The 16,319-nt window shown below is 36.9% G+C and overlaps 1 protein-coding gene across 2 annotated transcripts in view; it reads right to left on the minus strand.

Annotated features, from left to right (window-relative positions):
- MCF2 (MCF.2 cell line derived transforming sequence) overlaps positions 1-6,286 on the minus strand; it is an 82,709-nt gene extending 76,423 nt beyond the window's left edge. For both annotated transcript variants that reach the window (XM_056130183.1, XM_056130182.1), the window contains exon 1: positions 5,874-6,286. In XM_056130183.1, the coding sequence (XP_055986158.1) occupies positions 5,874-5,924 (51 nt within the window). In that variant the 5' untranslated portion in view covers positions 5,925-6,286. The remainder of the gene's footprint in view (positions 1-5,873) is intronic.
- Positions 6,287-16,319: the final 10,033 nt, after the last annotated feature.

Raw genomic sequence — 16,319 nt, forward strand, 5'->3', positions numbered from 1 at the left:
TTTGGGGCAGTACCTAGCAGTGCTCAAGGATATATATATATATATATATATATATATATATATATGGTATTTTAGACTGAACCAGAGTTAACTGCATGCAAGGCAAGCACCTTATGCTCTGTACTAACTCTCCAGCCCTTAACCAGATCACTATCAAGTTAAACTTTGATTCTTTTATCACATACTCTCCTTAATTAATTTCTTTAAAATGTTCAGATATTTGTTTTCCCCAAGAGTTTGTATTTTTAGAGAAAATGGACTATCATAAATGAAAACTTCATTTATCTGCCTGTATAACTGCACTTACAGTGTTTTTCAGTATAGAATAACTTTAGATTCTCTACTGAGATATTTTACAAATTTTTCTAGAACATAGATTCTTTTAATCCCATAGTTATTCTTAAATTTAGCAATCATTTGGAAGAACACAGAGCTTGCATGCATTAACTACACAACCACTAAACTGAATAACACTCAAACATATCATTTGTCAGGCTTTTTTTACAAAACTGAAATGTGTGGTTCAGACCAGGAACATTGTTTCTATCCCTCATGCTCATAATATCCATATTTGACTGAGATATATTAATTTTTCCATCTCAATCCCATGCACTTATCCCAAATATTAGGACTTTCTAATTATAGTGAGTACCTAACTTCACATGAATTACTATTTGTATCTTCTCTCTAGGGAAAAATACATAAGCATTAAGGTAGGGAAAGGAAGTTGGATAACTTGTGGTCTATTTTTATGCTCATTTCACAACTGGAGAAACTGGAGAAACTGTGATTAGACAGAATAACAATTCCCCAGGTATGTTCGTATCCTAATCCTCAGAACCTGTAGGATTTCTTCTCTGACAGAAGATAGACTTTGTCAGAGTGACTGGGTTCAGGTAATTGAGATGGAGAATGATCTGGGATCATTGATGTGGGACAGTGTAATTTCAAATGCCCTTATCAGGCAAGAGAGTAAGAGAAGCATATGTGGTAACAGAATCAGAGTAATACAGGCCCATAAGTCCAAGAATGTGGGCAGCTTTTAAAAATGGGAAAAGTTAAGGGAAGTAATTCTTCTCTAGAGTTTTCTGGAAGGAATATGGCCCTTCTGATACTGTTTTTTAGCACAGTAACATAAATTTTGGACTTCTATAAAATTATAACAGAATATATTTCTGTTGTTTTGAGTGGTAATTCGCTACATCAAAAACAAATAATTAATACACTGAGATTTTGTGAGGTTAACTTATTTGTCAAGGAAGACTGTTTGTTGGCTTATACCTGGAAGAATTCAAACCTAGATTCACCTGACCACAGAGCTAGGTTTTTAAGCAAGCTATAAGTGAAACATGAACAAAAGTTTAATTTTTCATTTCTCAGGAGGAATGACAAATAGAAAAAAGGTTCAAAAGGAGAAATTTAGAGATGTATATCAAAGGTGACACAAGAATCAGGTCTAAGGGCAAGAGTAAACCCTGGGGCTCCACAGCAGGTAGGGCGTTTGCCTTGCACGCAGCCAACATGGCCGACACAGGTTTAATTCCCAGCACCCCATATGGTCCCCTGAGCACCGCCAGGAGCAATTCCTGAGTGCATGAGCCAGGAGTAACCCCTGAGCATCGCCGAGTGGTGTGACCCAAAAAAGCAAAAAAAAAAAAAAAAAAAAAAAAAAGAGTAAACCCTGATGCAAATCAAAGTAAAGGTGCCGTAAATGCCTACTGTATGGATGATGGAAATGTAGAAAATAGGGGAAATGAGTATTTTAATGAAAACACTGAATGGATGAGATGTAAAATGGCAATTGATACTTTTCTGAGATAATAATAGGAAAAAGTTAGGCAAATTTGGAAAGCTGGAAGTGGTGTGTGTGTGTGTGTGTCTGTGTGTGTGTGTGGTGTGTGTTGGGGTAAGAGAGTACACCAGCTAGGCAAATCGAATTATGTCATGTGGAAAGAAAGGCCCAGGTTTGCCAAATCTTTACTACCACAACAGAAGCCAAACATCCAGATTTCTGAGTGAAACTTAAAAATATTACAAGTACAGAGTTTATGAAAACACTCTACAGTCAAATCAGCTCTAATGCTTATCAGTTTCATCCTTTGAGCTAAAGCTTCCTATACATTAATTTCTAAAAATATCAAAGAGCATGCACATTGCTTTCTGTGTGATTACTTGCTAGAACATTGGACAGGACAGAGTACAGTTGAGAAAATTTAGTCTAAGAGACCTGATAGATTTAAGATCAATTTGCATAAGTTTACATGTGAACATACATAAGGTATATGGTGAGGAAAGTGTTCTGATGTGATATTTGCAGAACTGAAAGTCTCCAAATAATCCATTTTAAAATTAGCACTTAAGTGAACAATCAAATAGCACATCCCAATCCATAAAAGTATCAGAACCACCTATCTGAGAGCAAATGTGACCCTAGATCATTGAGTTTTTGCATTTCAGTTTAGGAATGTGAATGACATTTCGATATTATTTTATGGGCTACTTTAAGGATCACTGATCCCAAAGGTTATGTAAACATGGAAAAAGCACAGTATCTACTTTCTCCACAGCCAGCTCCAGACTTGAAAACTATAAATCATTTTTGAGGACTTATCAGAAAAGCAAAAGAATAAGGATAGGGGTCAGCCTTGTGCTAGCTTGTTTTTTCTTTCTTTTTTCTTTACCAACTCCCCCCAAATACAGCCTCGGGGAAGAAACAGAAACAGCACTAGTTTTTGCTTCTTGTAGGCACTTGGGTTTTTTTTCTGCAGTTTGAACTTGATTGATTAAAGATGCCTCAGGTGAAGGGAATGCGCTGTCCATCTTCACAGAGCTCAGAGCCTCAGCCTCAGAGTTCAGAGTCTCAGGACAACAGCCCCTGCAGCAGCTCTCCAGATGAACTCATTTAGCTTTCTCTCACCTTTTCCTCCTAAAGAGATAATTTTCTCATTTCCCCTTACCCTTCCTGCTCAGTTTCGTGGCTTTGCAGCAGTTAAGAGCAGTAAGAACAGTAAAAAGCATAAAGTGAATGCATGCAGGCCTTCACTACTCAATCTGAAAATTAAATTTATCATTCTTTGGTGTGGCAATTCATACCCAAGAGTGCATACTTTGCAGTGACTCTAGTTTAATTTTTTTAATGTTTAAAATGCCCTCATTCCATGTGAAATTTTGGTCAATCACGTTCAATAAATCCATTGATATTACCAGAATTTTTAAAAAATGTATCATTCTTTTAATATTTGGGCAAAGAAATTAAAAGGAGAAGACACTTGACTGAGATTTGTGTGCTGTGTCAGACTTATTATACATATCCTCTCTTCAGCCTATGTAACACTGCAGCTTCGTCATTAGTATTGCCTTTTGATAGACAGGCACACTAAGTTCACACTTAGTAAGCAGTGCCACCCAGACCTCTCTGAATTTTGTTTTCTTTCTGGGTCACACCAGGAGATACTCAGGGGTAACTCCTGTTTCTGCACTCAGGAATTACTCGTGGCGGTGCTCAGGGGACCATACCAGATGCCAGGGTTTGAACCCGGCCGGCAGCATGCAAGGCAGATGCCCTACCCACTGTGCTATCGTTCCGATCCCCCTGTCTGAACTTTAATGACCAGTTCCTTCAATGATTTCTGAACACTTTTCAGGACACACACTTTGTTCAGCCCAAAACCCATGCTCAAAGTTGCTGCTCAGCAAGTAGATATGTCTTGACCTTGACATCTATCAATTGGGAAAAAATATTAATAGTCAAAAGTTGCTGGAAAAAATATAGCCTCCTGGAGTCTGCTTGAATGGAAACTATTATAACCTAATTAACTCTAACTGAATATAATGTTGACATATTTGTATATGACTGGGGACTTATGGGGAGTTTCCAATACTGTGTTCTACTTCTACAGTCCTACCCTGCACAAGATATAAAAGAACACAAAAGTGCAAATAACTCTACAGATCACCAAACAGCTTGCCAAGTGACCTCAGGAGCAGGACAGTCTAGAATATTTTTCCTTCAGTGGACCCTTGTGATCACATATCTATTCTCATCTACTCCCCTGCACTTCATCACAGAAATTTCAGTTTGTACTAAGAAACAAGTTTAATCCTCTCTTTGAGAATTTAATTTGCTAGACCATCCTTCCAAATGCTACCCTTCATTGACTACAGAGTCAAACCAACTCCAGAGATCCTTCAAGGTCAAATCACCGGATGAGTTTCAAATATTTCTCTCTGGTTAAGCCCTATCCTTATAAGTAAAAGGAATCCATCTTCCACGAAAGTTCTGGACATCAGTTTAATCCAACCAATTTTATTTTAAGGCATCTGTTCCTAGGGATCACTTACAAAGCTTACATTTAAGAGGAAAAAGAAAGGAAACAGAAATATATGTTCATGTTCAAGGTCTAAACAAATTTCACCTCCTTTATGAGATCTTTCCCATGACCTGGTTCTTTTGCAATACATATGAACAATATATCCTGCTCTCTCTTCAAAAGTGAGAGTTCCCTAAGTTCAACAGTTCTGTATTTACACAAGTAAATAGTACTAGATATATCTGTTCAATGAGTACCTGTGTGTTGTGCATGCATATATATTATATATGCATATATACATAATACAAAGATCTGCACATAAACACATCAATGCATGCATAAAGAAATTAGGGACTTTGTGAGACCTTAAGTAAGTTGTTTTTGATAATAAAAAAACACTTGTGTCAATTGCATGAAAAAGAATGAAGCACAGACAGGGATTTCTCATGCACTGTAAATTGTTAAAAGTTTAAAGTTATCATTAACATAATACAGAGTCGCATGTAGAACAAAACACAAAATTTTGTCTAAAGTAAAAACCATATGCAAACTTAATTTTAAATAATCTTCCCATGGAAAGAGTTTTATTGGAGGATCAATAACTTATTCATTGCCATTCAACAATAAAATTCTTAATTGCTTACCCCATCCCCTTACTTTCCTTTTAATTTCAATGGTCTTTCCTTCTACAGCTGATTTTGATTTGCTTATTGTGTTTATGCTATCTTATCTTTTTGAGGAGCAAGTTTATTTTAAATTGTAAGATCACTAACATTTGCCTTAAAATGAAAGAGTGGCTTGTAAAATTTGGTGATAATGAGTTAGTTATGAAATTAGTGTTAGTTCACACTTCTCTAAAATACATCTAGAAGTGCCTTGGAAGTTTGCTGGAAATTTGGTATACTGGTGAACCAATAATGGTGAATTCTTAGTTAGAAAACTAAAATTTGTCTGAAAGGAAAGAGTACTAAATTTTAGTTCTATAATGAAAAAAATAGTCAGCTTTTTCTTTTAAAAAAAAGTTGTCAACAGGCTAGAATTCTCCATCTTTATGAGTTTGGAGGAATCTGAAACCAGAAAGATTTTCTATCATTACAGACTTTAACATGTTTTTCACTTGTATACCCAAAAAGAGCTGCCTTTTTAAATGCTGATGAGCTTGTCTCCAGACCCGTCCATGAGATCATACTCTACTTGACTACAAGGAAAGAAAAGATGAATCCTTTTGTTAAATATTACTTTCACTCGTGATTCCAAGCAACTCTGTCAAATGATTCCAAATGATTCTTCGAGTCTTTAACTAATAAATTGACTAGTCATGCTTCCTCCAAAACTTGATCACATGTCGACTTTGAAATTACATTTGACACCTCCTTGACTCCTTTACCTACCCCTACGTCAGTATCACCATAAGCACATCAACACAATCCATGCAAGCACAAATCTCCATTCTCTCCATCTGTCCTGAAACACCCTGTTCAGCAGTCTGTGCTATAGCACCATGCTGCAGCATCCCTGAACTTGGGAATAGGTTTTCCAGGACTGCAGGCAGAGAGCCCTTACCGCATTCCTTCTGAACCTCATCTTGCTTCTCGGGGGATTTGCTTCTGCCATTGCGCCTAGACACAATAACACTCTTCTTGTCCAATTGTCAACGCAACATTGATGAAATATGAGCTGCGTCTTGGGTAGGATTTAAAAGTGGCAGCCAAAAATCTCTATCCAACAAAGCTCCCGTGGCTGCTTCCGTTACCGCTGCCATGGCAGCACTGCATAAAACCCACTATCCCTTGATTCGTCAGCTGACAGATCCTTCCCTGCTGCTCATTGTAATTCACAGCTGACACGGTCCCCCAATTACTTAGCCGGATTGAACCTCATAGATTAGTTTGTGCAGGACTCCACAAGAAGATCTGGCCGGTCCTAAGAGAGGAGGAAGGGAGAGGGGGGAGGAAAAGCCTCTCCTAAGGGCTTGATGCGACTGGCTTTCTCCTCTGCGGAGTTTGATTTTTAAGGTGGAGTGGTAAGAATTGTGAAGGTAGTATTCACTGAGATCTTTATTCTTCTCCTACCCAAGTCTTTCACTTTGAATTTAACTCTTCTTTTCAAATCAGTACTTTGGGGATTTAAATTGTGCGAAAGATGGACAATTCAAGAAGGTCTGTTCTTATGGTAATCTGAAAAAAATATCACATGCAAACTTTTAAGGTGGATAAGGGTCCCTGGTCAACATGTCTCCCCAAAGTGTAATTAAAAGGAAAAAAACTCTTGTGTCTCCTTTCACTAATTATGAAGCATAACCTAACTATCCAGTTTCTTTGGGAATTCACAGATTAAGGTTTTCAAGTTGAATTGTCTCTTTCTATTATTTAAAATAATACACAAAAGACACACCTATCTAGACAGTGGAAACTTCCAACAGAAATCCTTCCTGAAAGCCAGCTCTTTCTCTTATAATGATTGTGTATCAGGTATTATTAATATCCAGTAATATCCAGTATTCCTGCAAAGAGTGCAATTGACTATTAATGACTGAGATATAATTAATGCTAGCAAATGGAGATAGCAAAAAGATGACCAGCTCCTCAGTCCAACAACCTAGATTGTCTTTTCTTCACAAGGGAATCAATGTTCCTTGGTGGCCTCCTGTGCTAGTCAGGACAGAAAGCAATAATTTCAGGGGGTCAAATATCTCGGACTCACAAAGTAAGAAATTCATTGTTTCCCAGTTAATCTGATCTGATAGAAGTTGACCACATGCTACTCCTACAGAAAGACCCAATCTTGCAGTTCAGAAGGAAGGAATATGTAGGGTCCTCACCTCTCTCCTCTTCTAAGTAAGAGAAGACCTATGCAATGCTACTATATTTGGTTGAGGCTTATAATGTATAAAGATCATCTTGTCTGTGAACAGGATTTGCATCTTCCATATTGTTCCCTTTAGAGTAGAACACTAGTTTTTAGCCACCAGCCCAGGAACCAATGCCAGGTGTAAACAGGGTTAAAAGCACTGATTTAGAGAAACTGTTCTCTACTGGGGTCTTGGGAAACTGAGAATTAGAATTCAATAGGGGTGGATATGTCATTTAGCAATGACATGGAAGAAGGTTCACCTTCCTACTCTAACCCAGAAGGGAAAACGTCCAAAAGAATACACACCAAGATGTTTTAAAGTACTGATTTCTGGATGTTCGGATTATTGACCAGCCTTCTATGTACTTCTCCATGTAAAATAAATATACAATATAACTATTTTTATTTTTAAGTTCCCATAAAACTTTGCCTTGCAATCGATTGTATAAGGATCCATAAATCTCTCTACATTCATTTATTATGCATTCTTTCCCATTAGGGTTTAGTTTGGGTTAAGCTCTTTCACTTAATATCGTCTACTGTTTTCCTCTTACTTTCCAACCTCACAATCCCACCTATTTCTTTTTTTTTTTTTTTGTGGCACTGTGATTTACAGTACTGTTCATTACAGGATTTCTTTTTATTTTCTCCATTAGTATCAAAATAACCTGTGTCCCCCATCCAAAAAGGAATAATGTGAATCTAAAATAAGATGTTACCATGGAATGCATTAGTACTTACTGAAATTTTATGGAGAGAGATTTTGAGAGAAGTCCATGAGTCCAATCTCCGATCAACAATAAGGATAAACCGGCCATCAGATCCCCTCTGCCTGTACATTTAGAAGAAAATGATTCATGTAGTAATAACCCAAATTTTCTAGGTATTTTCTCATTTTCGATTACTTTATTTATGCTTTATCTATTTAATTTGCTTTTGGATCACACCTGGTGATGCTCAGCGATTACTCCAAACAAGTTGCTTGGGGGATGGTGTTATCCCATGCAAAGTTCAGAATCATGTAGTGCCATGGATTGACCCAAAACTTCCTGCACATAAAACAAGCACACAAGCCCTTGAGCTCACACTCCAGCCCCTTTTGATGTTTTGATTCAAGACAGATGTATATTTGAAAAACTATTACAAGTACTACCTTGAAAAGTCAGTTGTATTCCATATACAACTACTCACTATGTAAATATTTTCTTTTTCTATTTGCTTGTTTTGTTTCTTGTTTTGGGGCAACACCTGGCAGTGCCATAGGCTAAAATGAATTTGGGGTACTGTAATTATGGGTATGGCTAAAACTTATACAGCTGTCCTTCATAGTGTCAGATTTAACTTTCTGTAGATGTTTATCAAAAGACACTATTACATCTGTTCACTCAAAAAAAAGTTAAATGTTTGATCTCTTGTTTGTTTCTTTAAAGGAAAAAAGTTAAATAGATGCCAGAACTTTTATTTTACCTACAAGGACCACTTTATGACTCAATGGATACTGTATAACTTGGTTTTTCTGGAACTTGATTTTTGCTCAAGAGCATGCAAAATTTTTTATCATGGATTTGTGTACTCTTAGTATTCAGGCTTGGGAACTGGAAAATGTTCCTCTTAAATACTTATATTAAAACTAAATGTAAGGGCTGGAGTGATAGCACAGTGGATGGGGTGTTTGCCTTGCGCGCGGCCTACCCGGGTTTGATTCCCAGCATCCCATATGGTCCCCCCAAGCACTACCAGGGGTGATTTCTGAGTGGAGAGCCAGGAGTGATCCCTGTGCATCGCCGGGTGTGACCCGAAAAGAAAAAAAAACTAAATAAAAAATTTAGGAAGATTTTGACAATTTTTCTTTTAAATTCTTCAGTCTGTAACAATCTCAAATACCAAGAAGTTCTGCCTAAAATATTTCAATGTCATTTTTGAGACTGATGGCCTTTTTATCTTAACCTTGGAAAAATAAAGAATAGTTATCCTTATTCTTAGATTGTAAGATATCCTCTTAGGCAAATTAAAAGTATTTGTATCTGATCATCATTTTCTACCTAAATTCTTATTTATGATGGGCACATACTTCTAGAACTCCTCCCTTTCCCCCCATTTAATTTCATAGATCCACATTATAAATTTTACAATAATGTCAGTATCTGTCAGCTTCACTTTCTACATTATGCTTCATACCTACCCTGAAGGTGAGTCCTCTGTTCATTTATAATAATAAAAACATCACTAAAAAGCCACTTTCCTGTTACATTCAAATGGGGAGTTGATATAGAGCAAAATATTTTAAAGTAGTGAAATGCTATACCGTGCAACAGAGGTCAAATAAATCAGAAGTTTTGTTATCACTTCATCTGGAATACATCTGAAGTTATGATTTTCTGGAAATGTAATGATCCAAGCATTGTCTTTTCCCAGGCCACCTAAAAGAATATGAACAAATCAAGTGAATTATATGACAACAGTGCAAGATAGATGCTTTTATTTATATTTCTCCATATTTTCTGACATATGGTCAATGGTTTCCAGTACCATAACATTTCAGGGGTATAGCTTAACACCTCAATATAGATGATTTTGTATTTGAGGATGGGGCAATTACAAAATAGTTTGTAGTCTAAGTGAAATGAGTCAGAAAGAGAGGGACAGACATAGAAATATTGCATTCATCTGGAGAATATAAAGTAACAAATTGGGAGACTAGCCCTCAAGAATAAGTAAGATAAGTACCAGGAGGTTCACTCCATGGCTTGGAGGGCAGCCGCACATGCTGGGGGAGAAGGCAGCTCAGATAGAGAAGGGAGTACTAAATAAAGGGTGTTGGGAAGATCCTCCCAGGATGGGAGAAGCATGCTGAAAGTAGACTATAGACCAAACATGATTGCCACTCAATGCCTCTTTTGCAAACCACAACACCAAAAAGGAGAGAGAGAACAAAAGGGTATGCCCTGCCACAGAGACAGGGTGGGATGAGGGGGTGGGGGAGGTGGGAGGGATTCTGGGAGCACTGGAGGTAGGGAATGGGCACTGGTGGAGGGATGGGTACTTAATCATTGTATAACTGAAACCTAAGCACAAAAATCTGTAAGTCTACAACTGTACCTCATGGTGTTTCACTAATAAAAAAATAATAAAAAATAGTTTGGAGGCAATGCAATGTTTAATTGGATGATGATACTGATAAAAAGTGACACCATGATTCTAAGTTTTAACAGCAGCATAATGGTTTCTAAAATTAAATGAGAAGGGATAGTAGAGGCAGAGAAAGGAGAGAAATGGAGAGAAGGTGCAGTAAGAAGAAAAGACTAAGAGAGGAGAGGTAATTGGTGAAGGTAGGAAAGGAACAAATGGAGGGGAGGGGAGAATATGAGAGAAGAGGAGGCGAAAATCAAAAGAAATTGGGGGGATTACAAGTAATAAATAGTTTTAAAAATAAGTTGAATACTCAATATAGTTAACCAAAGGTATTGGGATATAGCTGTTTCTATATAAATGTTAGGAGTCTAAATTGGGTGGTTGACAAATAATTGATGAATTGACAGCAAGTGGAAACTTTGATGTAATCAACCACTTAGAGTCATAGTGAGTATGAAAGAATATAAGCTAAAAATTGTAGGTAGTGATTGATGCCTAAAAGGACTGTGGAAGAGATAACATATGATATAAGAATCTTACTAATCCAAAGAAAGAACGATAACAAATTATCTGAGGGCTAAAATTTAGTGTGCATCCAATTATGCACAAACCTTTGTGCAGCCTGGAAGATGAGTTAAAGTTACAAGTTTTACAAAGAATTAAAGTTACAAGTTTTACAAAGAATTAAACTTACAAGAGATGGGATGGGGGGGGGAGAGAGAGAGAGAGAGAGAGAGAGAGAGAAGTGTCTGCCACAGAGGCAGGCAGGGGGTTGGCGGGAGGAAAACTGGGGACATTGGTGATGGGAAATATACACTGGTGAAGGTACAGGAATAGGAATATTGTATACATGAAACCCAATCATGAACTTTTTAACTGTGTAATTCATGGTGATTTAATTTCAGTGTCTGTATTGCAAACCATAATGCCCAAAAGTAGAGAGAATGGGGAACACTGTCTGCCATGGAGGTGGGGGGAAGGTAGAGAGGGGTGGTATACCGGGGAGATTGGTGGTGGGGAATGTGCACTGGTGGAGGGATGGGCGTTTTATCATTGTGTGATTGTAACCCAAACACAAAAGCTTGTAACTTTCTCAGGGTGATTCAATTCAATTAAAAAAAAAGACTGAAAGTTACCTAAGTGCTTGAGTAATCCTTACACACATTTAAAATCCCAGTCTATAGTCAGTCTAACACCTGGGCACAGAACAAGTGCTCGACAAAAATTTAGTGCTATTTCCATAGCAATATTATTCATAATGGCCAAATCATAGAATCCACATAAATGTTCACTGATGAATGACTAGATAAAGAAGCTGTTTTACACACACACACACACACACACACACACACACACACACACACTTAGTGGAATGCTATTCTTCCAATAAAAGGATGGAACCATGAATTTGAGGCAAAATGGATGTATCCCAAAATAATCATAAGTCAAATAATGAAATTTTGAAAGACGGTTACTGGGTCATTTCACTCACATGTGGAATATGAATAACTAAAGATTTCTGTTTAGGCAAACCAAAGACTTTATATATGATCATAACTGCCTACTATATTCTTCTTCAGGAAGAAAATATTTCTAGACCCTCCAGTTTATTTTTGTTTTCATGGCAATAAATCAACAAAATTAATTCCTAGACTCTGTGAAAATTATGTTGTTTACCAGAGAAAAAGGCAGGTTTTGGAGCAATAACTATATTGAGTATTCAACTTATTTTTAAACTATTTTGGAGCAGAGGGGTCCTTTTAGTGATGGGATATACCAGAATTTGGGAGTCTTGATTGATAACAATTACACAGAGCAACATTAAGCAAGGCCCTAATTTTTTTTAGTATTGTTAACAAATAAGTAAATTAAATTTAAAAATTAAAATATTTTAGTTTTAAATAGAAATTGAAGGTTTATTTTTAATTATTTTTAGGTTTGGAGGCACTACCTAACAATTCCCAGGGTTTACTCCTGGATATTTACTCAGGGATCACTCATGGTGGGCTCAGGGAACGATGTGGCGGTGCCAGGGATAGAACCCAGGCGAGCTGTGTGCAAGACAAATGCCCTACCTGCTGTACTATTGCTTTGGCCCCTGTAGGATTGTTTTAAGAGAAAATCTGCAGGTTGGTACTCAAATTTAACTTGCTAATTTAATTTTTAGCGGTTTTGTTATGATGTGATACTTATTGTCTGAATTTAACCGAATAAGTATATAAAATTTAACAATTCAATATGCAATAACATGACTGTTCAGAGAGCTGAAATGGAATAATAAAAATACTCAAAGGAAAGCAAAAATAGAGGGGGAAATAATTAATGAGCCTAGAAGAAAACAAATAGGTACATGGTAGATTTAAAGCCAGATATAAGAATAACTACATTAAACGTTAATGATCTGGACAGTTAAACTAAAAGTCAGAGATTATCTAATTATATACAAAAATGAAGACCCAATTATATACTGACTATAAAAAATAGTTTAAATAGAAAAGTGAAAATTCACTAATAGCAAAAATACACTAAATGACATACCATACCAGTATTAGTCAAAAGGAAAATAATTTGAGGCAAAATACATTACAGAAAAAAAGAATATTACTGATATTAAGATCACTTGAAAGCTTTTGGCATAAAATTCATTAAAATAACACAACCCTAAATACTTGTGTGCAAAGCTTCAAAATAACATGAAACAAAAGTTAATGGAACTGCAAAGTAAAATAAGGAAATGCACAATTTAGACTTAAGGATACACAGTAAGGGAGAAACAAAGGGCAAATGGTAACACAACCAGAAAATTGATCCAAACAACTTAATTTTCTGGGTTTGTTGTGGGGGGTGGGGAAACAGGGAGTGGAGAATTGAAACTGAGGAGCACTGAGGTCCTTGGAGAGGGACGTGGGGACATTGGTAACAGGTATGCAGTCAGAATTATGTACACATAAAACCACTATTAACAGTATTGTAAATGACTGTACCTCAATCAAAATTTTTAAGTATAAATAATGAAGTCTGATTACTAAAAAAAGAAAAACGCAGGTATGACTGAAAATTCCAGATCTCACGGAGTCATGAGTGGGCCACCACTTCCCATATCCCTATCCTCTTGGTGTCCTGGCAGTCACGCCCAGGAACTGCCTCCAAGTGCCATTTAAGCGCATTAATGGCCATGATCCAGAGACTCACAAATGAATCTTGGAAGAGAGCAGCAAGCTGCACAGATGTTTCTGGATCCCAATTATTTAAGATTTTAGAATTCCAGGAGCATGCGGCCACAAAAGTGGCTGAACAGTATCTCACACTATTCATAACAACCAATACAAAATCAATTATTTAGCACCTGCCTGTGGGGCACACTTGAGTGGTATAATTTCAAGTCCAGTATGTATTTGCAGACTTACCTATTTATGGATGAACTTTGAGAGTGTTATGCTAAATTAAATAAGTCAATCATAACTATATGATTCCACTTATGAGTTACCTAAAATAGTCAGCCTTCTAGAGCCATTAAATAGAACAGTGCTTACCAGAACCTATGGAGAATAAGGGCAGGGTTCTTAATTTTTATTGGTTTAGAGTTTCAGTATTATAAGAGGAAAAAGATGATGGTGGCAAATGTGAACATATTTAATGCCACTAACGCATACCTATAGAAAATGGTTAAGATGGTACATTGTATGTGTATATGATTACAATTTTAAATGTTAGTTACAAATGCTTATATGCAGACACGCATATCTATAGTTCAGAATGAAAATTTTCTTTTAGCATGTATAAATTGAATCCTAAAATTTAATACAAGATAAACTTGTAGGCATTTGTAATAATTACACCAAAGTGATCAGAACTACAAAAGAGATAATATCAAAGAAAACACTTGAATAACCACCCTCTCACCCAGTCACTATCCAAATAGAAGGTGTGTTCCTTCACTCATCCATGTATGACTCTTTTTAAAAATAGTGCTTCTCATGCCATATGACCCAGCAATCCACTTTTGGGTATCTACCCCAAATACATAAAAGCATTCATTCAAAAGGACATATGCACATCATTATTTATTGATGCATTTGCTACAACAGCTAATATATGGAATCAACCAAAGTGTCCAAAGACAGGTGATGGATTATGAAGATGTGATATATATACAATGGAATATACTATGCAGCTGCAAGAAATGATGAAATCATGCAATTTGCTGCAATATGGTTGTAACTGGAAGATACTACATTACGTGAAGTAATCCAGAAGAAGAAAGACAAACTCAGGATGATATCACTTATCTGTGGTATATAGAATAACTAGGTGTGGAAATGTAATGTAGTAAAGAGGAAATACCTAGATCATCCTTGATCCCAGAGTTTAGGGAAGAAAGGGACAGAGAATGAAAGAGATCAAGCCAGGAAAGAAGAACATGGGGAAAAGGAAGTAATGGGGGAATAAGGGGACATGGTTTGGTTATACTGGTGATATGGACGAGTGGTATAGCTATATACACAAAGCACAGACTCAATACTGAAAACATGAAATCTAAGCTACAACCACCAAATCTTGCAACATTCCTGTAAAAACTGCAGGGGAGATAGGGCATTGGGGGGGGGGAGCAGGCAGAGGGTAAGTGGAGTATGGGGCCACTGGTTGAGGGAAGTTGACACTGGTGTGGGATGGTGTTTATTATATGCCTAAAACTCAACTATCAATAACTTTGTAAATCACATTTCTTTAGTTAAATAAGAAAATATTTTGGGGAGTCACACCCGGCAATTCACAGAGGTTACTCCTGGCTCTGCTCTTAGTAATTACTCCTGGCAGTGCTCAGGGGACCATATAGGATGCTGGGAATAGAACTCGGGTTGGCCATGTGCAAGACAAACACCCTACCCGCTGTGCTATCACTACAGCCCCAAGAAAATAATTTTAAAAAACAGTACTTCTCAAATCCCATTTAAAAATGCTCCCAAGGAACTCTGCTAAGCACCCATATGGTCATCAGGGCTAAGTATATGGTAAAAAGATGCTTACCAGACAGGAAAGCAATGTCTTGCATTAATAAATGACCAATATCCTTCATACCAAGGCGTTGCTGCATTTCTGGATTAGAAAAAAGGAAGAAAGAAGAGAACCATGTTAAAATACAAACATAAATACATGCAGGTCTTACTATATTGAAAGCACTCTGGTAATTCCACGGATCTGTGTCTCCAGGCATACAGTCGATTATCTCTTTGCTCCTCCAAGTATGATAATAAGGAAAGATAGCCCTGTAATGATCACTAAGCAACTTGCACCCGGTGACCTACATATCAGGATTTATGCCAGGGACATAAACAATGCTCATTCAGGTCCAATGGCAAAGGTCCAATCTCCCAAGCACTCAGATTTATTTGCAATGTAGAGTCATATAGAGAGACAGTGCAGAAAATTTTCTTTTAATAATTTGTTCCAATAATTTAGTTCTAATAATGCCTTTCATTTGGCAGGGCTTATTAAGAAGTATACTTGTAAAACAATTTCCAGAACTTTCATTTCATTTGGTCCTTAAAATAACCCCAAAGAAGGATGAAGTTATCACATACTATAAGTCAGTGAAAGAGTCCAAGAGAGAGAACACACTGAAGTGGTTTGTGAGAGAGGAAAGACAAACCACAAGTCCTTACTGTAAGCTGGGCATAATAATATCTTATGCAGGGGTCAGAGAGATAGCACAGAGGGTAGAGTGATTTCCCTGCACCTGCCAACCCAGGTTCCATCCCCAGCCACTCCAATAATTCCACAATCCCTACCAGGAATGATCCCTTAGTATAGAGCCAGGAGTAAGCCCAAAGTGAGCATTTCTGTGTGTGGACCAAAACCAAAATAATAATAATAATAATTAATAATAATAATATCTTGCTCAAAATTCATCTTTGATCATTGCAAGTAGGACAAGATCAATACATTTTCAATATATTTTATTTATTCCAGAATTTTTGGGGGGCAATGTGGGCTCCCAAGCACTATGCAGTAGGTCCAAGGAAC

Source organism: Sorex fumeus, unplaced genomic scaffold (genome assembly GCF_029834395.1).
Source record: "Sorex fumeus unplaced genomic scaffold, SorFum_2.1 ptg000075l, whole genome shotgun sequence".
Lineage (NCBI taxonomy): Eukaryota > Metazoa > Chordata > Mammalia > Eulipotyphla > Soricidae > Sorex > Sorex fumeus.